This window comes from Brachionichthys hirsutus, chromosome 12, assembly GCF_040956055.1.
Source record: "Brachionichthys hirsutus isolate HB-005 chromosome 12, CSIRO-AGI_Bhir_v1, whole genome shotgun sequence".
NCBI classification, from domain to species: Eukaryota; Metazoa; Chordata; class Actinopteri; order Lophiiformes; family Brachionichthyidae; genus Brachionichthys; species Brachionichthys hirsutus.
In genome coordinates this window covers 3,970,735-3,994,179 of record NC_090908.1, presented here as the reverse complement: position 1 = coordinate 3,994,179, position 23,445 = coordinate 3,970,735, and the positions used below count along the sequence as shown (strand labels likewise).

Below are 23,445 nucleotides of genomic sequence, written 5' to 3'. Positions count from 1 at the left end.
ACTCCAGAGCGAGCTCAAGTTCGGAATCACGACTCCATGATGGATCGCTCATTGTGTCTCATATTGTTCTCTCAAGGTTGATTGAAACTTTAACCTCATTTTTAACAATAAAAAAAAGCTTGAAATATTCCAGGCCTTGAATTTTTACAATGCAGCACTGAATTATGCAGCAATCAGTCAATTATTCATCTCTGTGACTGTGTTACGACCGTGCTTTAAAAAGCATGGGGAAAAAACCGGGAATGGGCCAAGCGTGCTGCGTCAACATATTTCACTCAGAATTGCTTACAGGAGAAATTTGTCTCTCAATGTCGATTTCATATTTCTCCATGTATTTGAAAGGCACCGCAGCTTTTTTTGAACTGATCCCTGGGGATAAGCGCTGAGACTGGAGAGCAAAACAAAGAATGACGCTCAGGTAGAGTCCCCACAAATTATCATTAAAGAAATACAGACAGAAAAAACGCGCTATAAAAAAAAAAAAAGATAATGTTGACAAAGAAAAAGCAACATTAACAGCTTAGAATCCTTCCCTCAACCCTTAAGCATTCCATAAAGCTATTGTAATGCTCGACCCTGCAGCGGATTGAAAGAGTGTTTATGGTGATATATTGTGAATTAGTGTCATACACTTGAAAATCCACTTGAAATAATTTATTTACAGTGAGCTTGGTCACACACTCATTTACATAGTTTGATCCAGGATTAGCTCACGCATTAAAACACACACACACTAACGAACACACACACACACATGCTTGTTTCCAAGTAGTCAAATGAAAGAGAATTTACAATATTCTTAATTTGGTTAATTGTGAATTTTGGTTTTGAAGGGGAACATTTTTCAATGCAATGTTCTTTTAGGCCATTCGGAGGGATTCTGTCTCCACATTTGCCAAAAACACAACACACATACACACATAATAAAAATAGAGACAGAGCACGCACCTCTGTCAGCAGTCTCACGCTTATCTTTCGGTTTCTCCCGACCGACGCTCCAACTGTCCCAGCTATGAAAGAAATGCTTCAGCAGCTTTTATGTAAGGGAGAATATTCAAATACATGGTCACAATAGCAACACACACTCCACACATGCTTATGAATTCCTTCTTTCCTGGTTCCTGCTCCATCCTTCCAACAGGTTCCGTGGAAATCCTTCCAGCGGTTTTTGTGCAATGCTGCTGGCAAACAACAAACGACCGTACACTGGTGAAAATGAAGCCTTCTCTGTGAAGATAAAAAAAAAAAGGGAGCTTAATCTGTAACGTATCGTGTTTTCTTTTTTTTTACGCGTTTGTGCTATTCCCTATTTTCAAAGCTGACACCAGGATCAGTGTGTGACTCATCCACGAAAGCGTGACACGGAAAACGCGTGTCGGGGACCCCGGGCAACGACTCACACTTATCATCAACATGTTATCTTTATTTGAACTTGAAGTACAATGAAGAGATGATTCAAGAAGCTATATAAGTTATCAGTGACATCAGACCTAGACACTCCATTGAGAACAAAAAGAACAAAACACATGGGGAACACGGGGCACGCCGCCTCTCCTGATTATAACACATAAGGTCTAAACGGTTTGCAGTTAGATGACTGACATCGGCTTATGTCGAGAGGATATACACAGGTGCTTCGGCATTCAAATTAAGTCTTCACGGAAAGAAACAGAAAAATTAGATCAGTTTTCAGGGTTTTTCTTTTTCTCATCAGGATATCACAAAACATAAAAAGTAAAGCGCGTGTGGGTACAACAGCGATTTAAGCAGTGTAGTCCGATGGCGTTCAGTTCCCAAATGTTGTGTCAAGAGTCATTAGTTCTTAAGTGTGCAGTTTGGATCTTTATCTTTTTTTTTTTAAGAAAACAAAATTATTGGGAGGGGATTCCGAGGGCGTCTCATGACAAAAATGTACAGTAAATTCCAAGAAATATTACCTCTGTTACAAAGATTACAGTACTATCGACAGCAAAAGTCTTCATTTTGGAAGTAAAATGTTTGATATTATGTGTGGAAATGCCCTCTGGGTTTGAGTAGAGTCAACCCGAGCATCTCGCCAGCACAATATAGGATTTATTAAATAGCGTAATTCCAGGACAAACATTTACATGCCTGCATGCTTTCTCACCAAAATGGCAGCTATAGGAAAGAATGATGGCTCAGAAATAGAATGCGACAAAACTGTAGGTTTATATAAATGGTGGTATCGTCTGCCTAATAGCTCTACTGCATACACAATACCTCTTAACGTTATATACACATACCTTATCAATCCGCTGGGGTTCGATACAGAGTTCTCCTATTGTTATCATCAGATCTTGTATGTACAACGATGGTATAAATGAAACTTGATTGTATTGTCACCTAATTTAGAAAACATGAAAATCAAAACATCGTCGCTCTCATCTTTTTGGATGAACACGTGGATCGATTCACTTTTTTAAAAACTGTTTTCTTTTTTCCTTCACAAGGTTCATCTCCACGTGTCGTTTTGAGCGTCTCAAAATTCAATTTGAAATACAAAACAAAACTTCAGTCGGATTTGATTTTCGCAAACTTTCTCGCTGGCTGAGATGCAGTATAAAAATCTTCAGTGCTGAGAATTTACGAGTTATTACCAACCGTGTACCATGGGTACATTTTTACTGTGCTCAATATATGTGTTTATCCTTCACGCTGGCCAAGCCGTTCCGTCAAGCCTGCTTTATCAAACTATTTAATGTTGACCTCTGTGAGAAAAGCCTTCTTATTCTACATTCAGACTCGACCTCCTGCAGCACTGGGCTGAACACGGCATTCCTCTGAACTCCTGCAAGCAGCTTGACTTGACCTCTACTAAATCTTGAGAATCTTCATGGGGTGTCTTTTCTCTCTTTCTTTTTTCTTTTTCAGATTTTTTTTCTTTATTATTTCCTCCAGCTTGTCACGGGCGTATCAGTACATCACTGCGGTTTTCAGGAACAGTCTTCCATCTGCAACAGAAGAGCGACAGGCGACAACGGTTATCCGCGAGCCAGGATCCCGCTGACGCAAACCAACGATCGGGTCGTTGTTTTAACTTCAAAATGTTGTCCTCCAGAGGCGTTGCTATGGTTTCAGGATGTTAGCACTCATAACTGATTAAACATTATTGGGGTCATTACCTCCGCCAAGGAGGTTGTGTTTTTGACGGCAGTTGTTTGTTTGTTTGTTTGTTAGTAGGATTACAGAAAAACTGCTGGATGAAAAAAAATGTGAAGATGTGTCTTGGTCTAACTTAGATCCCAATACATTTTGAGAGCGATCCGGAAACCTGTCTGGATACAAAAACAATTTTTTGTTAACATTTAAAACATTAAATGTTAACATTGAAAAGCCCATTTATGGATTCAAAAATCTGTTAAAAATGCACATCAACTCTGATTCACTTTTAAGTTTCATGGTTGGTGTAAAAAGATACCAAGAACAATTTAGAGCCTTTTGATGGCGATCCAGATCACCATGTGGATGGTGTAAATCTAATTAGGAGGGGAATGAGCTGCTTGGCGGAGGTCTGCGCTCTTGTAGTTTTATCAGTCATGACAAAATACGGGAACATTTTGTTGCTGTCGGGCAATACAATAATAACGTTAACACAATAATTAAAATTCCTTATGCAATAAAAAGAAATCAGACATGGACGTACAAGTGTAATTACACTGTTATATGCATGTGCATGGCTGTACCCATGATTACCACATCCATGTAGCCGTGTGTCACTGAACTCACGATGCTGGAGGAAACGGTGTTTATTGAGAGCAGTATAGACATTCCTGCGGTGCGTTTATCGCCACACACCTCCAATCTAACGCGCTTTTTGTCCATTTCCATGCAGTGAAACCTCCCGACAGAGCGTTCGCCTCAGCGAGCAGCGCCGCTCGACGATGAGCTGGTAAAAGCATCTGTTAGGCACAGCGCCGGAGCATGTTTGACGTTTATTACCTTCACAATTCCTCTGCCGGGGAATGCAACAGTAATGCCTTTAAGGAAGCACACCTCTCTATGGCAGCGCACATAAATAATTCAATGTTAAGAAGAGACGCACACACACACACACACACAGAGGCATTTAGCGGCGCACGTTGTTGGACATGACACGAGACGCGCAGGACAGCGGAGACAACGTCTGACTGTTATTGCACGCCTGCTCACACCTCCTGCTGGGAGGTCCCTGCTCTGCATCAGGTCTCATTCAACAATTCAAAATGTTTTATTTTTTCTGATTTCAAAACTAAGAATAGATCTGAAGGTAACCTCTGTATTTATTACATTATCAATATTCTATCAGGTACCGTTCTCCCCTTTCACCTGTGATTTATGTGATCTCACACATGAAGTTCAGAGATAACAAAGCTGTGTGTGTGTGTGTGTACAGTCAGACTGCTTTTTTGAGGGGAGGGGCTGGGTGGCGTACAAACACAGTCTAATTACGCAGCCCCGCCGTAGGTCTCAAAGGCATTGCACTCTATCTGCCTCTATTCAAGCAACAACCACGAGTTCTGTGTAAAAGTCTGTACAGCATGAACGCAGCGCTGCAGAAAGCAGACAGCCGAGGAGGGGGGGGGGGCACACGGAGCATCGGACGCTTACCCCACGCTCTACCTGCCCACCAGTCTGCAGGGGCGTTCATGGCACCGGTGCCAATCTGATTACTGACGGATTAATACGTCGTCTCCGTATGCGGATGTTGTGTTTCACATGTGTGACCAAAAACAAGAAAAAAGAAAAACTGCTAATGTCTTGTTGAAAGAGCCATTCCTTAAAATACGTTCAAACTTGAGTATTTTTATATTCAAATCAAGATGAAAAGTTCATTAAAGAGGATAAATATTTCATTAGATGCTAAATAAAACAAAGGGATTTTTTTGGCTTCTCTCAGCATAAAATTCCTTTGAAAGATTAATTAATACATGTAAATTATGCAAATTATGCCCATGCAAATATTTTATGAAGACAATTAAGGGATCCATTAATTACAGTCTTTTTTTCTTTCTTTTTTTCCCTCTTTTGCTTCAGTGACATTCATTCATTTAATTTTAATTTCACTTTAGCTGTTTTGATGTTTAATCTTGCAACAAAGAACTTTATCTCTCCGCACAGGGGTCATGTAAACCTGCCGAACACATCGAGTGGGAAGCGGCGGGGAACCAGAAAAGATACTGGGGGGAAGATATTCACATGAGCACGGGTTGCCAGGCGGGACTGGCGAGCTACAGTCCCAGTCGCTTGTCTGCCTGTGAAAAGAGCCACGTTCCCTCTTGGACCCGATTCAAAACGCTGCAAAAGCAATTAATAAACACAGACTGTGTTAATATCGCAGAATTAGAGAAGTGTGACAAAAGACAAATAGAAATAATTAGTTCTCTAAAATTATGCCCTCATTATTCCCCGCCCCCCCTCGCTCCTTCGCTCTCTCTCTCCCTCCATTACCTCCTTTCGTTTGGAGTTGAGAATATACCCACACATTTCTCTCGGCTTTCATGCGGGTGATGGGCTTGTTTTTCCCCCTTCTGCCCGTGTAATTTATCAACATCATTTTTTGCCATTTGAGGTTAATTATACAGCGAGGCTTGCAGAGGAGAGCAGGGAGACACGGGTGGCAGACAAACGCTTCTCTAATTGAACAAAAACACAAAAATGCAGCCTGTTCTTCAGTTTCCTCCTCCTCGCCACTCTTCCAGGAAATGATCAGAGTGATCGAGAGACAGCGAAAATTGATGTACGGCTCCGCCCTGACAGTGATTAGAGTAAAAAAATAAAAGATTTAAAAATAAAATAGAAAATGCATTTTTGCTGTTCAAAGTTTGAACTCATTTAATTTGATACAAAAAAACGCCAAATTATAAAGAAATTAAAGAGGCTAAATTTACTAATTTGGTATGAAATAAGGGGCTATAATTATGCTGTATCTGGAAGTATATCTTATTTAAATGATGACATATGGATTTCCTTTTTTTGTACATCAAACTGCTTCAGATCCCTGCAGTGCCTGAATGACATTTAATTAAGGAGCAGTCATCGTTTCCTTCAGTGCATTTATGTCTTTTTGCCCTTTGACAAAACATCAGTTCAAGTGAGCTAATCAAACATTAAGGAGTTAAAAGGTCCCAACTCATTCTTGCACACAAAGATGGAATATTTTCCACTTTCGCCAGCAAATTACACGCAGCCTTTTCTGGGATAAATTGGGCGCTCGCCCACTGATAAGGGCGGCTCTGAGCAGACGCAGCAGAGGCGCATTAAAAGGAGACGTCGGAGTAATAATGAGGATCTTCAACCTCTGCGAGGTGTCTTGTATCTGGGTAAACACAGATAGCAGACAGTCTGCAGAGGTTATCACTGGAGCGCCCTTCCCCAAACACATACTGCACCCCGAAGGCTAACAAACAAACAAACAAACCATTAAAAATGTACAAGGCTTATTCATAAAAAGGATTGATTTGCCCCTTTTATTACTACCAAAGGGGGGATTCAGCTGCTTTTTGTGTTTTATGACTCATTAATGTTTCCTGAGTCGTACACAAACAACTTCTTTCATTCTGTCGCTGAATTTCTAGATTAGTTGTTTTACTAGTTTCTCTCTGTGGCGTTGTACCCCCCCCCCCCCCCCCCCCCCCGCCCCCGCCCCCGCCCCCCACCCCCCCGGCAATGATCTGAGTCCTAAATGCATCGCAGCCACTAAAAGACAAGTAAAAGAACAATATTGTTTCTGCAGAAACCAATGATCTTGACCTAGTGCTGCGGCCCAGATGGTGAGCTGTATGCCTGAACAGCAGGCGGAGAAACACTAATGTTCATAAACTGAAGCCCCGTGTGTGTGTGTGAGAGAGAGCGAGGTAGCGGGGGTGGGGGGAGAGAAGAGTGAGAGCCAGAGAAAGAGAGAGATTTATTGTCTCATCTGAGCCCCTGTACCTTGTATTGTCCTTTCAGCATCTGTTCTTCCACTGCTGCGGTCGCTCTCCATCTCAGGGGTCAGAGAGTCTGTGAGAAGAGAAGGATCGCCACCGTTAAACATCCCCGACATCCACCTATCACAACGCCACTTTCACAGCATCGTTCATCCCAAACAAGAGACCCAGCCAGCCTCCAGCGCGAATCCTCGCCCCCATGCAGGCGGAGGTACTGGATGAATGGATCATTCTAGTGGGAAAAATGCAATCTGGAATCCTTGGTTTAATTTGTGATAATTAATAAAAGTGTAAAAAGGGTGGTTGAACAGTTCCATAACGGACGCTGCTGATTATGAGGGAGCTGATGAAGAAACAAGCGCTGCAGAGAGCTGACATGATTTGAGATATTTTATGTTCGCCTACCAAAAAAAAAAAAATCTGCATTACTGAGATATTCAGATGACACTTTTTGACACAGTGGTGGCTTAAAAGCAGACTGTAATTCATATCTTACGAGCCTGTCGCGTTTTGTGTGTAACACCTGCACTCTGCAAACTAGCAGCTCATGTCAGAAGAACAAAGAGAATATATGTGGTTGATAACTTACGCCTCTGCCAAAGAGACATGGATTACATGATTTGGTGAGTTCCAACATGAATGTCTGGTGTTTTGCTGTGTGTGTGTGTGTGTGTCGTCTGCGCTCCAGCAGCATTTACACAGGTACGTTTTATCTTACCCCCCCCCCCCCCCCCCCCACACGGACCAAACTATGTTTCTGACTGTGCTGGAGGTGGAACATGTCTGACCGTTGAGGGAGCGCATGCTGTCGGAGGGCGAGGGCTGCTTCAGGCTCTGCTCCACCTGTTCTCTCCTCTTGGACTCGTACTCCAGAGCTTCCTGGAGTTTCCTCTTGGCCTTCTTCTCCTTCTTCAGACGTTTCTGAATTATTGCTAAAATAGGGAAAACAGTAACAGTCAGTGAGCTGCAGCTGCAAATCAGCGCAGCTTCCTGTCAGACCAAAAGCTGATTGTTGAGATAATAACCTCATTTTAAAATCCGAGGGTGCTGTAATAAAAAACAGCAAATCAATTAAAGCCAAATATTAAGACCGTCTTTAATAAAAAGTAAAATACCGACTGAGACTTAACAAACTGCTGGAGGGAATTAAAGCAAATTGAAACATTTATTGGGATAACTTTCATGAATTTCTCTCATTAAACATAAACGACAGTATATGAAGCTGATGCATTTAACATGAGGCTACGAGTGAGTTAATGTGCATTAGCAATTATGTGAGGAGACTACGGGCAGGAAAAACTGCGCTTAGCGGATAAATGCATGTGTAACCAAAGAAACACAACCACTTAAGTCAGTGATTCAATAGGAAACATTAAGTATACACGCAGAAGTGCATGCATGCATGCACCACAGGCCTGTGAAGTCTGTGCAAAACACACACACACACACACTGATCATTGGCTGACAGGAAGGATTCAGCGCCACGTAGTCATCAGGCGGTACCTCGGTTCTTCTGCTCCATGGCAAGCTGCTTCTCCAGAGTCTCCCTGAGCTCCCTCTCTCTGAACAGCTCCATCTTCAGCTCCGTCTTCTCCAGCTGCACCTGCTTCTCCTGAGCCCGCGCGTTGTCAATCGCCACTTTGAGCAGGCCCTGCACGCAAAACACACGAGTGGAGGCGTTGCAGAACAGGAGTGTTGAACGGGGGGGGGGGGGTGTACAGTGATGTGGACTATTAAAGGCTTTCAAGCTGATGTGACAGCAAACCACACTTAAAGCATGTCACAGCAGCTCCGGCGAGCCCGAACGGGGCCAAACAGCCGTGACGTGAAACCTTCCAGGAGTATCAGCACCTTCAGCAGTCCCTTAATCTGTGATGTCATCATCATTTCCACGTGGAACGGAAACACAAAGGGAGCTCTTGCGGGTTTTTTGTGATAATGCTGTCCTGAATGATGACGTGAGGGGGCTCGCTCGGTCTGACCCATTAGGGCCAAGCTGTGAAACGTGACTGTGGACAGACTTCACAAACACGTACGTTTGAAACATCAACGCATCGCCACTGCACAGCTGGCGATGGCAAATGTATAAATGTAGAGTATTACTCTCTGCAGCACGTTTTTGAGCTCCTCTCGGGGCACAGCAGGAATGAATAATACAAATGACAAGTATCTCATCATGTATCAATTACATTACTGCCATTCCAAATACACTCCTGACAACCTCAAATTAAAAGACACGATATTACAGCAAAGCAGTCATTTTCCTCCCAATTATTCCCCATCCACATGCAATTATATCAAATGCACTGGACTAGATCGTGATAATTGTTGATTCTTCTGACCCCAATTTTTTTTCTAAGTTGCTTTTTATCTTCATTTTCTGCTTGGTTTCATTTTGTTGATTTGTGTATAAATATTCATTGCGAAGATCATTATCAAAGATGACTTAGTGGAGTGTTGGGAGCTCGCAACTTGTGGCTTTTCTAATTGCCACGCAATGCCAAAGGAGAGGCAGGACACTGTTGCCAGCGGTGCGGGTGCAACGAGAAGGGCAGCAGCGTGCACACGTCATTACACCCAGACGGAAGGCAAACACATTCATCTTCCTGACCGACGCGGTTTGAGCTGAAGCCTAAACGGCACTGTGAGTAGATGGATCCAGTGAAGGTGAGCAGATTCACATGTTGGTGTATCCTCTGCTCTAATGCTAATGTTAGCTCCATTGGAAGAACCAGAGCACACCTTAACATACATAATTCAATAATTATTGGACTGAGTCGGCTAATAAAGATTTGGAAAAAGGTTTTAGATGGAAAAATAAAATAGCAATACTGAAAGCCAGCTTTCAACTGGCAGAAAAGCAACTGGTTAGTTTGAGGTATTTGGGTACAATTTAATTGTCTAGAGAGTATTTTATTTTACTAATTACTCCTAAAGCAGTATACATTTCAGTGGATTACAATGCCATGTTAGATGAGGCAATTAATTGGTACAATTTGACAAAGCGAAACAGTTCTGGATCTTTTAAATACACATAGTCTTCTTTTTCGATAGATTGAATTTCTCAGTTTCCAAGGAAAGCAGTCATTTTAGACCTCAGCAAAAACAACATCAATTTAAATAAGAGGAATCTGAGATAAGTTTTCTTTGTAAAATATTTTCATGGTATAGAATAAACGCTCCTTTTTGGAATAAGGTTTTAAAGATATGTAGTAAAATAATTTTTAATATAGGTTTTAGCTAAATCTGCCAATGCTGTCGTGCTATGAAGGCCTCAATTTATCAGAGCAGATTACCTGTATGTTGGTGAGGAGGGTCTCTATAGAAGACAGACCGTCTGGGAAGAGGAAAGGTGATGGGAAGCCGGGAGGCAGAGCCTGTCCAGCCAATGACAACCTCTCGTAGCTGTCTCTTGCTGTTGGAGTAAACATTGAGTTGTCATCTGCAAAGAAAAGAATAACATTGAGAATGGATCAATCATTTACAGAACAGCGGGACACTTATACTAAACACGCAAGCTTGTTGGATATATGGGTATTTTTTGGCAATACTGACCGGTATTGACTAGCAGATAGGACCCCCCCGTCCCCCCCACACCATCCCACAGGAATTTCATGGGTGGCAACATGGAGCGGTGTTTGTATAGCGTCTTTTCATGATCTGAGTATGGGGTCAAACAATATCAACTAAGACATAATCCAGCTTTTCCTATTTTAGACATGTCATGTGGACTTCAAAGATCAGGAGCTGCTTTGAGGCTTGACCTCAGAGGGCACGGGTGTTCGTTGTGCGCTCAAACACCGGTGCCTGTCAAACATAAGATGACATCATCCACCATTCATCAGCGGCAGCAGGGTATATGGCCCTGCCATCTGCTGTCCAGTCTCTTCACCAGAGGAGGAAAGAGGAGGCAAAGGAGGAAAAAGCAGGAGGAAAAAAAGAAAAGGCAGCCTGGTCAAAGGAAAGCAGTGTGTCAGATGGTGCCGTTTGTTGCCCCATCGGATCCGACACATGTTTTTTGCCCAGCAAGCTTTTATGAAGCCAACAATGTTTAAGTGCAACCATCTTGCCGAGACGGAGTTGAATCAGTGCAACACCATCAGATGCTTAAGTCTTAATTTAAGGAAAGAGGAGCAAAGCATATCATATTTGCAATGTGTTGTGCACATGCACCTCTCTGCTCTCATCCAGTATTCATATCTGTTTGTGTGCCAGTCTGAATCTTGTACAAACAGTGAGCAGAGCTGAACAACCCTGCCCCCCCCCCCCCCCCCCCCCCTCTCATCCCATCAATATTCACCAATGCCAGCCAAGTGCTGGGAACAGCTGGTCTTACATTAATTAGTTTAAAGTATTTATTTCACCCAACCTCATAGCAGATTGAGCAAAAACATTGGAGATTATTTGAAGCATCTGCAAATGCCCTGGAAACATCGCTGTGCCAAAAGTTGAGTGTTAGGATTCACAGTTTAGGTTAGTAATTTAAAGAACGGAGAGGTTCTTTTTTTCCCGAAGAGGGATAGATGGTGAAATATGCACCGCTGGTCCGTGGAGAGAGTAAACAACCTTCCTCCTTTTTCACATGGAGTTCACTGCTGTTGATTAATTAGAATGGAGGGTTGCCTAATGGATTAAAATGTGTTTATAATTTGACTTCATAAAAATAATGAATTGCCTACTTTTACTGTAAGAAGCTGGTCCTGCGGTAATTTGCTTTGTTTGGTGCAGTCCTATTTTGAGGTGGGCAACGAGGTGGGGATGGAAAACGCTCTCTCTTCACACAATGGCACAACATGAAAGTCACATTTTATCTCAATAAACCAGCTAATCAGAGATCAAAGGCATTACAGTTGGCTCCAGCTCAGGTTGATGTAGACGTATCGCACGCATTATATGCCTGCATCACCCACCTCCAATAAAATCACCATAACAACTAGAGACTTTAGTAGACCTCGGGGAAAGGTCTGCTGCTGTAGCGTCGTAATTGATTTGTACTGTAGGTACTTTGTCCCTTATTTAGTGTTGGCATTAATCATAAATCATTGCTTTAACAAACTCCAGCTTCCCACTCAGCAGGCCTCCCCTGCAACACAATGTTGGATCAGACGGAATATTTGATGGCTTTGTAGCGGGGGAAACAACCTGTCATGCTCTGGGAAAAGCAAACAGCATGTTTTGTTCGACAGACTCCAACTACCGTGGCGCCACCTCTTGTCAGGTAGCATTTCCACCAGGAGCTGCGCACGAACACGGACGTGTTCAAAGACAGAAACGGGAAGCTAATATAAGTGACTAATTGAATCAATATAATCAAAACTGGCTTAATGAAACTCAAATGTAAATTCCATTGGAACGTGGTCTAGATCTGTGGTTCCCCCCCACCACCCCTCCTCTTCAACCGCCAGCCCCTCTTTTTCTGTTCCTGGCAGCAAATGCTGGCATGTGTTTGCATGTTTACTTCTCGCCATCGCTCCAGAATCATTGACTTCAACTTAATTACAGCGACAGGCGTTGGAGTGATGGGGGCCGGTGGAATGGAGGACTGTTTCCAGGTGATATTTCTCCACTATGCAAAGGCTGCCAGCAGCAGCTGTGACGGCCTCTTGTGCTTACCGTACGGTAAAAGTACAGTTAAGGCACCCCCCCCACACACACACACACACACCCTCGGCTATGAAATACTGTGTGGAAAAACACTCGCAGGTCACCCCTGTCACAAATAACATTTCATGCACAACTGTTTCGGCGGATAATAGGAGCCACAAATAAAAACGGCAAGTTGTAAATACAATGCATTCTGAATGAAATGCCATAATTTAAAACAACCCCCCCACCACCCCCACCACTGCTCTCAATAGCTGCAGAGGGAGTCCTTGACAGAGTGCTAGCAATGATGAATCACCTATCCAGTTAATTTTCTCGCTGCTCATGTGTTGTGCGGCTAAAACAGGGGCCCAGGAATTGACTTGACAAACTATGAAGGTAAAAAATATCACTTGGAGGGATCTGGGCTTATCTCCAATTTACATGTTATTAGATTTGTGTTGCAAGAGGCACTTGGACCGAGAAAAGCTGAGGCAAAAAAAAAAGATGGAGCACATGATAACCAGAGATAAAACATGTCTTAAACCCACTTGAAAGCCATTGGATAATATTTGATAAAGTCACAGCGATTGGAGAACAGCAGAGGAAACTGACCTGATTTCAAAATGTGACAGACATACGTTGCAATCTGTGGAAAATCGAGAAGAAACCTTGGGAAATTTAGCCGCTCTCTCTGGATAAATAGCTGTAATTGACCTTGGGAGTTGAAAATGTGCCATATGTTTCTGGTTCCCGTGTCTGAAACTTGCTCCCTCGGGACATTTCAGCTGAGTCCTCTCTCAAGAATGCAATGTGAGCAAAGAGGAAAAGGAAGATAGAGGAAGACACAAAGAGGGAGGGAGCGAGAGAGAGAGAGAGGGGGGGGTGGTATGTCGAGGACGAGAGATGGATGGTTGAGGACAGAAGATGGATGGATGGACGGATGGCTTGGTGAGGCGGGGTCTGAGGTAGAGGGGGCTGGAATAGAATGTGTGTCTAGAGAATGAAAGAGTGACAGAAAGGAAGAGGGGAAGCAGGGAGAGGGAGAGCAGAGGTACATTTGGCTGGCCAGTCAGTGTGATATATTGACAGGTGAAGCCTTTGTCCTTGCAAGCCTGTGTCCCTCCCAGCAGGAGAAGTGAATGCTAAACCTTGAGGTTGTCAGCACAGCTAACACAAAGCGATGCGTCTCACTGCACAATTACATCTGATCTGCTGGGGCAGCGCGGAAATCGGCCTCCTTCAAATGGAGCAGATCGGACCTCTTGGACAGCCATTAGCAGCTAACACAGCATTATCCCACCTGCACTTAACATTTGGAAAATGTTGTCAAGGGAAATGTCTGTCTTCCTGTACGGATGAAGTGATGATGCGGAGCTGGGCAATCTGAGCGACTTAAAAAAAACATGAGCTCGAGCTGATCTTGCAAGCGATGTCTGCTCTCTGAAAGCTCTGAGTCCAAATAAATTCAGTGTAATGGCACCGTAGCTGTAAACAGGTAGAATAGCACCTCATATTAGATTAATGCTGATGTTATTCGGTGCCTTCTTTCAGTATTTGAATGTTTTCAGACCTGCAATAGACTTAAAAAACAAAAAAGAAACAGAATCAGTTTGGGGGTCTAAAGAAAATTTGAAAGATACAACAAAGGGAGAAAAAATTGTTTCATGGCATTTCAATTATTTTCATCGCAATATATGATAACCGGTAAAGACGGGTCATATAATTAACTGGCACCTACACACACACACGCGCACGGACACACACACACACACACACACACACAAGTGGCATCTGAAGTACCTGTCAGATAAATGTTGCTTCCTTTAATGTGCTCCTTATTTACTTCCCAACACTGGGAATTGTGTTGAAAAATGACGCTAGCACATGTCGGCTAATTCATCTAACACTGTTTGTGTGTATAAAGTTTAATCCGACTAGGGCCGGCAGGAGACCAGCTCTTCACAACATTTTGCAAATCAAATCCTGATAACAATTTTCATAAAGCATGGAGATTTAATAAATGCTGTGAGTATGGTATGATTTAATTTGTTAATCCATCTCCATGTTCTGTACCACTTCCATACCAGGGGTTTCCAGACTTCCCTTTCCACAGACACCTCCTCTAGCTCTTCCCGTGGGATCCGGAGGCATTCCGAGGCCAGCCGAGAGACATAAACTCGTTTGTTTGTGTCTTTTCTTTTCTTATGGGTGGAAAATAAATGACATTCAAAATACGAGTGTATCCATAACTGTACAAAATCTTAAAACTGGACAGTTATAGTGATGATTACTAAAAAGGCACCCATATAAACATCTGTAAGAGATTATGTACATTACTGTGATGTCACAGCACCCCTAACTCCGCCTACTGAAGGGCCCGACTGACCTGAAGCAGCTTTATTGGGAGCCTGCCGGTCACCGCGTGACGAAGACGTGTGATCAACGCAAGACGAATTCCATCAGAATAATGACATTTGCATATGTTGTGTAAATATGTGTAACGTACTGGGTACTCGGAGAAGAAAGGGAAAACACAAAAACCTCAAAAGCATACACACCCATCGAGCACACACAGAAACACAAACTAATGTGCCCTCATCACATTTAAGCTAATTTCCTTTTCATCACGGAGAGAGGAAAATGAGTGTTTGCCCCATCCCTGCTGGGGGACAAAGTCAAGAGCCCCGGTCGGTTTGGGTGAGATTAACAGGTAACATTTGGCTCCCACTCTTTTATCACAGCATGAAAATCAAAGCGCGTGTTTTCCTCCATCGCTCTTGCCTTCTCCCCTCCCTAATGTTCCCTTCACTTAGAGATGAAATCGCTTGCTGCACAAACCCATTTGGCGAGAGGAGAAAAAGGTGAGCGAGATAATCAGGCTGGCCACTGGGCCGTGTTTCCTAAATGCTCTCCAAAACATTACTGTGCACAGGCATAAAATTAACGCCGGGACCTTAAAATGTTGACATTTAGCATGACTTTTTGGAGAGTGACACCTTCATATTTTCTTGTAGGATATCATTAAATTTCAACTGCCCTGTGGCTGTGCCTTTCCATTAATAACCAATTCAGTGTGTCACTTCTGCCTCGCCCTCGCTTTCTCTCTTGCCACCTTTTTAAAGTAATGAGTCCATTTCTTTGCCTTAATAAATTGAATCGTATTCTCAAGGCCACATGAAGATAGAGCCACCGACGGACGCATGGAGGAAATAACCATAAATCCTTTACTGTCTGGGAGGCTGTCCGGGGTGACAAAAGAAGACCGTCGCAATGCTCAATGGGAATCAGACCAAGATTATATAAAATATAGAACGACGCTCTGTGTTTTCAGGCATTAAACTAAAGAGAGATTTAGTTATCACCTTTAATCCCAGGGAAAACGATTACACCTAAGATCATCCACGAACATGATCGTAGGTGAAGTAGAAATGTGTTTTTGAAGCATAGATTACAAAAGCAGTTCAAATGGATTCCATCATTTGTTTATTTGTTGGTCCAAAAGGAGGAGAGGGAAATAGCCATAGAGCGAGAGAGAGAGCGAGATAGAGAAAGAGAGAGGGAGGAAAAGTGAAATGGAAACAGAGTGAGCAAGGGGCATGGGAGCAGAATCCGTGTTGACTTCCATTCAGGAGGAAGATATCTTGTCTTTTTATGCGGCCCATGTCATATTTATTGCATAAAGGTCAGAGTGTTCATTTGTTCAAAGTCAGCGTTTTCCCTCTCTCCTCTCCTCCATGTAATAAATGCAGGGGCTGTGTCATTATCGGACCTCTGAGGATTACAGGCTTGGCTGGCTGTGATGACTGCATAAAAGCATACAGGACTTTGTTTCTGCCGGCGCGCGCCTTCAAATGAGCTCTTAAAGCGAACGGCACTGGAGACAAAATGGTGTTTTGTCGAGAGACAATCTCAGTTAGGTCGACACAGAAGGTGAGTAAAGGTCAGAGATGCCGGCGCCGGCATCCGCAGCCTCCTCTCCTCTGCCAAAGCAGCAGGTAAAGCCAAACGGAGGAAACTAAACTTGTGGCTCAGGATAGAAAGCGACAGCTGGGCAGGCTTGAATGGATTTCTGTAATTTAACCTATTGACTATGAGCCCAAAATGCCAACGAGATAATAATGGAAGAAGGACGTAACCGTGAGGCACTTTGAAGGCGTTTTCATTGTCTTTGCATATTGACCCACGGAGGCCGGCTGCTGCTATTGACAGAAGAATCCCAGAGATTAAATCGGCCTAAACTATTGATTGGGTATTTTTCCTAAATCGTTCACATTTCAAGGGGGGGATCATTTGCACTGTATGCCCGACTAATCTCTCTGACCCGCGAATTATCAAGCCATTTATTTCTCACTCTTTGTTTAGTTCCTCTTTGTTTGGCATTTATTAATTCATTAGGACAACTTCTCATGCAGCTTAACTTAGTCAGTGACTGGGGGAGTCCTGTTTCGGCCCGATAGCAAAGTGTGGTCTAGTGAAATATGCCACCGAATATGCACCCGACATCAAAATACACGCGCCAATTACATATTGATAATTAAGCATTCAAACAAACAAACAAGAGAGGAAATCCCCCCATAATCACTGGGTTTTAATGGAACAAGTATTAACTCGGTGTGGTGGGCCAGATAGCCTGCTGCTCAGAGCTTCCCTGGGTTTTAGGGGGGGGGGTGAGGAGACACATTGGTGTCATTGCCTGGCATTGCTCTCCTGCAGGGAGAGGCAACTCCGTCCTGTCGCCGCTATGCGAGCGTTGACGATGGCTGGAGCTAATCCAGACGAGATATACTGAGCTGCTTCTAAACGAAGATGAAAGAACAAAAGAGGAAACGGGGAAATGTAAACTTTTAAAGTTCCGGGCTTCTGCGGCTGCCTGGTGAGAAAGGTCAAAAAAAAAAAAGTATGCAAATCCATTAGCAGGCCTGGTTTCACAGTTATAAAAATACTTCAGATGGGCTTTAATGGGAGCAACGTGTTAAACGTGTGGAAATCTGTTTTGATAACATTATTCTAATGCTGGCTTTGCGCTGCGTGAATTAATAACACTTCATTTGCAGACGGAAGAAAGCTGGCATGGTTTTTCCAGTTAAAGAGATTAATTTTTAAACACCTAATTGACAGGCTGGGGTTAGGCAGGATAAGCAACAGACTGTAAGGCTGCAGCTGCAAAGTCAAGGTGACTGGAACACTCAGAGAAAGGCTTTCAAAAAGCAGAATGGTGCGCAGGGAGGGAGGGAGTGAAGAGAATTAGTCCTCAAGCACTTTCCCCTCCGCCCACTATTCTTCCTCTCTTTATTAGGAATGATTTACTTTCTCAGTGAAAGGATATAAAAGCTCAAGTATAGCAGCGTAATTATCGCAGAGTGAAAATTTAAAGGTTTGACTCACAATGTCCTCAAAGTGAGTGAGTCGACTGCCGCATGATAAGACTGCGCTCAACACTCGGCATCCAATTGGGTCGTGGTTTATGGGCTTTGCCAAGGAAGCGCATGCAAACAGCGCTCGGCTCTGCAAGTCTGTAAACATGATGGACGGTGGCAAACGGCGAGGGCTGGTGTTTACCTTGGCAGAGCCTGGCCCCCGGAATGGCGGGAACATCCCTTAATTACTGTTTACATGTAAAATGCTAAATTATACAAACTACCCCGCAGAATGTCTCCAAAAGCACAGAAATACATATTCAGGGTCAACCTTATCTGTCTTGCAACAGTCGCCGCCATTAAGGTAGCAATTGTTTTGAATCGCAAATTTCCGCCATCGTACATAATCTTCCTAATTATTTGAGCGCTGTTGTCCAAGGGCATTCGTGTAAATATGTTCCCGTCATCTGCATAATAGCAGATGCTCAGATATGTAAAGTGCACCTTGTGCTCGCCGAGAGGGCGAAGGAGGAAGAAACAAAGGGGAGGTTATCGTTCGAAACGGGTTCATCGGGAACGAGGCCTGTGATCATCAGCGTCTCCAGTCAAGACCGAGAGATGATTGCTTTGATTACGGAGCCGTCTCCCTGACAGTCCAGAGCGGCGTACGCAGCAGAGCGCCGGTGCCGACTGCGCATCTTCTGGTACGGCTGAGTAAAGCACTTGTTCATTTGCAGTGAAGGGTAACATGAAACAGGCCTCAGCTTCCTGATGGACAGGGAGATTTCACCTTCGCCAGTGAATGATAATGCATTATTAAATTTGCCTCTCTGCTCACTAGATACACTTAGCTGACCACAGCATATTTATCTCCCCATCCTGGGCGCACGTCTTGGCAGGAGAAAGCATTCTGTCACTTTTGAGGCATTTCAAAGATTAAAAAGAACCTCTCTCTTTTCAACGTCCCTAAAAGCATATCTCACCCCCCCCCCCACCCCTCCACTTTTTCAGTGAAATGTGATTAGCAGGAGATGGTGTCATGCAATGGAACATTCATGAGGGGGAGAACAAATATCCAAATGAACTCCCATGTCCTCAAGGAGTTGCCCCCCACTCCCGTCCTCGTCTGCACCATCAGCAATCTCTCGCACATGGGCTGGGGGAATTTGATTGATCCTCTATTGAATTTTTTTTCTTTTGCACTCTTTCATTTCAACAGGACGCACTGACAAGTTGTTTGATCACAAAGCATTATTGTCTGCCAAGTGGCATTTCGGGCCGGTGATGGCTAATGATCATTTTCTCTTGACTTAGGGAAAGTCAGGTAGTCAGCATGTGTTTGAAGCCCGCAACGCCAAGGACATCGGGGAGGACCGAGCAAAACACAATGCGCTAAAGTCAGAAAGATGAAGCGAAGGAGCTTACGCCGAACATCTCCAACTTTTAATGATATCGCGCCAAGACGCCATCAATGTCAGTGCAATATTTACACCACAGGAAGTGCACTAAAGCGATGCTGAAACTTTCACCTGACCCAAAGTCCCCCTAACTTCCTTTTATTCATTGCTGATACTCATGCAAAGCAGGAGCAGCACAAAGACTACAAAGGCAAGAAATCACTTTTGACTCTTTTTCATCTTTTTCCACGGCACATCTCTCTCTCTCTCTCTCTCTCTCTCTCTCTCTCTCGTGCGCTCTCTCGCTCCATGAGCCCATCATTGTCCAAAGGTCCTAGCCCAAAGCAGCTGCATGTAATAGACTGTGACACCGGTACCTTCATCATGCAGACGGTAAACGGGGACTGCAGTCAGTTCGCAGTGCACCAGCCGCGAGCTCATCAACTGGACGGCTAGTCGGACGTCCCGACAAAGAGAAGGCCTTACAAATGACGTGTGTCCGCTGCGGCCGCAGCGGCGCCCAATGCATCAACGATCGCCCCGTTGATAGCGGCTACGAAAGGATGCACCTCTCTGTGACATAATGCATCACAATAAACATCCATTTGTGCTTGAGAGAACATTATGAATGCATCTCCTGTTGTTTCAACACGGATATATACCATTTACCAAGAAAGTGCCAATATCGTATTACGAGTGAATCATCCACTTTTGAAATATGCTTTTTTGCAGGATTAGTTTATCCTGTAGCAGCCTCAGACGCTTCCTGTCAGGCACCCCGACTCACTTTAAAAGAGATGTGGCACATTTAACTGCAGCAGGCTGCAGGTAAAGTGGAGGAAATTTGTTGCTGGCAAAATGCTTAATCTGCCACATGGTACTGTATTTACAGAAAATTCTTAGACTTGGATGTACATACATATGGCTTGTGTTTCAAACGCCATCTCCCCGAGGAAATAAAATGATGTCAAGTGTTTGATGTCCAAAAGTGAGTTTACAGCCAAAGGCTTCAGTACCTTTCAAATTTCCCCTTGTTTGTCAGCTACCTGCTGTTTCATGAGACAGGAAGCTTTCACCACAAACTTCCCGTTTGAAGCAATTCAATTAGTCACATGTGAGATAACACTTCGCTCTCCACGAGGCGTTTTCTCCTCACGCATCGTCTAATCTCGGCTCGCTTTCTCTGGGAAAAATTTGGACCAAAAAAACAAATCAAGTTCAAATAGCAGCAAGCACCCCCCTCTCTACCCCACCTCGGAAAAAAACCACAAAAAGAGAGCGTAAGAAAAAGAAATACAGCGTTACCATCTGGTTGTTGTGCACTAGGTGACACAAGTTTGGAAAGTGTCTTTTTTTTTAGGCGACAACAAACAGTCCTTTGTCCTTCATCAGCAGAGAGATGACATGAAAAAGATGAGACGTGCTCATAGGATGTGAGTGATGTGACATTATAGCGGCTGTCTCTGAGGTGTCTGGCCATTAAAACGGCCTCCATATGAGCCGGAGCATCGCATCCTTCCTCTGCGCTCACTGAGCATCCCCTTCTAAGAGTGCATTTTACACGAGATTAAATTAATGCTCTGCCAGGATCATAAAGATCAAACAAGTGGAGAGATATCATTAAGCCATTGGATTGTTATCTCGTTTATCCAAACAAACTGATGCGATGAACAAGCCTAATTAAAAAGCTTGCCATAAACAAAGCCTCAGACAACAAGGCCTCTCCGCTCATTCATCGGCGAGCGCATTTATTGTATTAATCTAAAGCATCTTGTATCATATCATCACAGTTCAATATATCTATCATTAATTTTATTCCTTCACTTAAAGCTTTTATTGGAATTGCTTTGGTTATTAGTTGGTTCTAATGTATTGGTTACCGTTGAATCTGGCTGCGGCAATCTCTCTTATCTCGCTGCGTAAACCTGTGCATGTTATTCAAATTGCCTCATTTATTATGATAGCTTCCTCATGTAAATTGTGCTGACTGCTCGCCCTTGCACAGTCCTCATTAGACTAATGAAAACCTTCAAACGAAAAAACTAAACAACCTGCCAAATAAAGGTCTGGGGTTATTATGAAAATTACAACTGTGGGAGCAGAGAGAAGCTCTCTTCATTAATTCATGCTCAGCAAATTGGTAACTAATTTAGTTGCACTCCTCTGCATTAATGGGTTATTTTATAAAAATGTTTTCCACAGCCTGAGACCTCGAGTGCACACACCGGAGAGCTCGGAATTCTAATCAAGTCCAGTGACAGACTAGGAATTGGCAATCTCAAAAGATAACACGGCGCATGTTTGCAGGTGGATGTGTGTGTGGGTCAACGAGCGGGAATTGGCGTGGATTTCTGGGTCATTTGCTTTCTCCTCTAACGCTGCGAAGAAATTACAGTCCATTTGTGTTGATTATCTGAGTACGGAGGAGGCTCTTCAGTTAAGAAGTCCGATTTCTGCTTGTGAGGAAACGTTCATTTAATTCGGCATCAGGATTCTTGGTTAATCTCCCGTCTTTCTTAGTTATCGTTCAGTTCGGCTGGCACACACACACACACACACACGCAACACACCCTACACACACACCTCCCCCGCCATCCCCACACACATTTATAAAGTTTGTGACCCATAAACTCGGCTCATGATCCTGCTAATTATTACTATTCACTGTTTCACACCCTGTGAGTGACGGTCTAGCGCTGAGCCGAGCCAACAGGGAACATACAAGTACAGCCCAATGATTTCCACAGTGAATTTTATATCATTATCCCCCCCCCCACCCTGTATCACCCAGCACTGCCCCTCCCCTGCACAAAACCAACAGAGAATACTCAAATCTATTATTTGTTTCATTTTATATTTAATCTGTTTTACTTATTAGATTTCAATCTTTTTTTTCTTTTTGTACATGTTCTCCGAAATTATAGTAAAACGCTGACGGGAATTCATAATCAAAACATTGATTAGGTAATGTCATTGAAGCCCTGGTATTAATAACAGTCTGCTACTACATATATATACAAGACTCATTTTATTATAAATTAATTATCTTATTTGTACCCAAATATGATAATTCAGTTAGCATTAGTTTTATTACAACTAATTACAAAATCTGTGTAATTTTCCACCTGATATTTAGATATATTTTTGTAATTACTGAGAGGAGCTCATTAGTGGTTCTTTCTTTTGTCCTTTTTTTTCCTGTTAAAAGAATATTCTGAAATGCCCACCTGTTTACTGTAATGGCAGTGTCCTAATGCTGAAGAGGATATGAGTGTGTGGTTAATTAAATTAGTGAAATGAAAAGTAGTGGAAAATGATCTTAGTCTTAAAAACATGGCAGTTTTTGCATTTACACACATATTTACAGCTATGCAGGGTAAATCTGTTGAAACGTATATTTGTCTAGTGGTTGCTAAAAGTTGAGGAATATCATTTGATTTCAGTGACACAAACTGCAGCCTGATGTTCGAAGTTGCATGAATGAACTTTGATATAAATATTCAAGGTGTTACTTTTTTTTTTTAATAGGCATAAAAGATATCTTCTGTTGGATCTGTAGTCAAAATTGATCTTCCACTTAAAATGGTCCAGACAGTCGTCTCACAGAGCTGCTCTGCTGCTGGTGACACATTAACTAAAAGTGGGCTCCTTGTTTCCACTGCCCTGTCAGCTCTCCTGCCTCCTTAACTCCACTTACTTCTATTGTGTGTGTGTGTGTTTGTGTGTGTGTGCGTGCGTGTTGAAAATCACCACAGTATCACAGTTCTCTTTCTTTGAACGAAGCCGAGCTCACCTTTGTCATTGTGAATTCTCTTGTGTGCGGCCGCGTCGTGACTCATATCGTGGGCCAGGTCTCCCTCTTTGGGCCCCGGGAGAATGTTGGGGGACAGCCCCAGCAGGGCGTGGCTCATGGACAGGCCGTTGTGGTGTATCGCTGGAGAGAGGATGGCACGGCAGGAGGGACAGAATGATGAGGGATCAAGAATGATTATTTATTTTATTTTAACATTTAAAATCCCATTTACAGATTTAAAAGTCGGTTAAAAATTCACATCAACTCCGATTCACTGCTGGTTGGTGTATAATAACAACAATTTAGAACCTTTTGATGATGATCCAGATTGCCATGTCAACGGTGTGAATCCAATTAGGAGGGCAATGAGCCGCTTGGCGGAGGTC

At 43.2% G+C, this 23,445-nt stretch overlaps 1 protein-coding gene across 1 annotated transcript in view; it reads right to left on the bottom strand.

Annotated features, from left to right (window-relative positions):
- Positions 1-2,733: 2,733 nt before the first annotated feature.
- Positions 2,734-23,445, bottom strand: part of dachd (dachshund d) — an 84,937-nt gene continuing 64,225 nt past the window's right edge. The window contains exons 6-11 of the mRNA XM_068746158.1: positions 23,060-23,200; positions 10,223-10,368; positions 8,430-8,577; positions 7,715-7,858; positions 6,931-6,999; positions 2,734-2,972 (exon numbers count right to left, since the gene is read on the bottom strand). Coding sequence (XP_068602259.1) covers positions 2,935-2,972; positions 6,931-6,999; positions 7,715-7,858; positions 8,430-8,577; positions 10,223-10,368; positions 23,060-23,200 — 686 coding nt within the window. The 3' untranslated portion in view covers positions 2,734-2,934. The remainder of the gene's footprint in view (positions 2,973-6,930; positions 7,000-7,714; positions 7,859-8,429; positions 8,578-10,222; positions 10,369-23,059; positions 23,201-23,445) is intronic.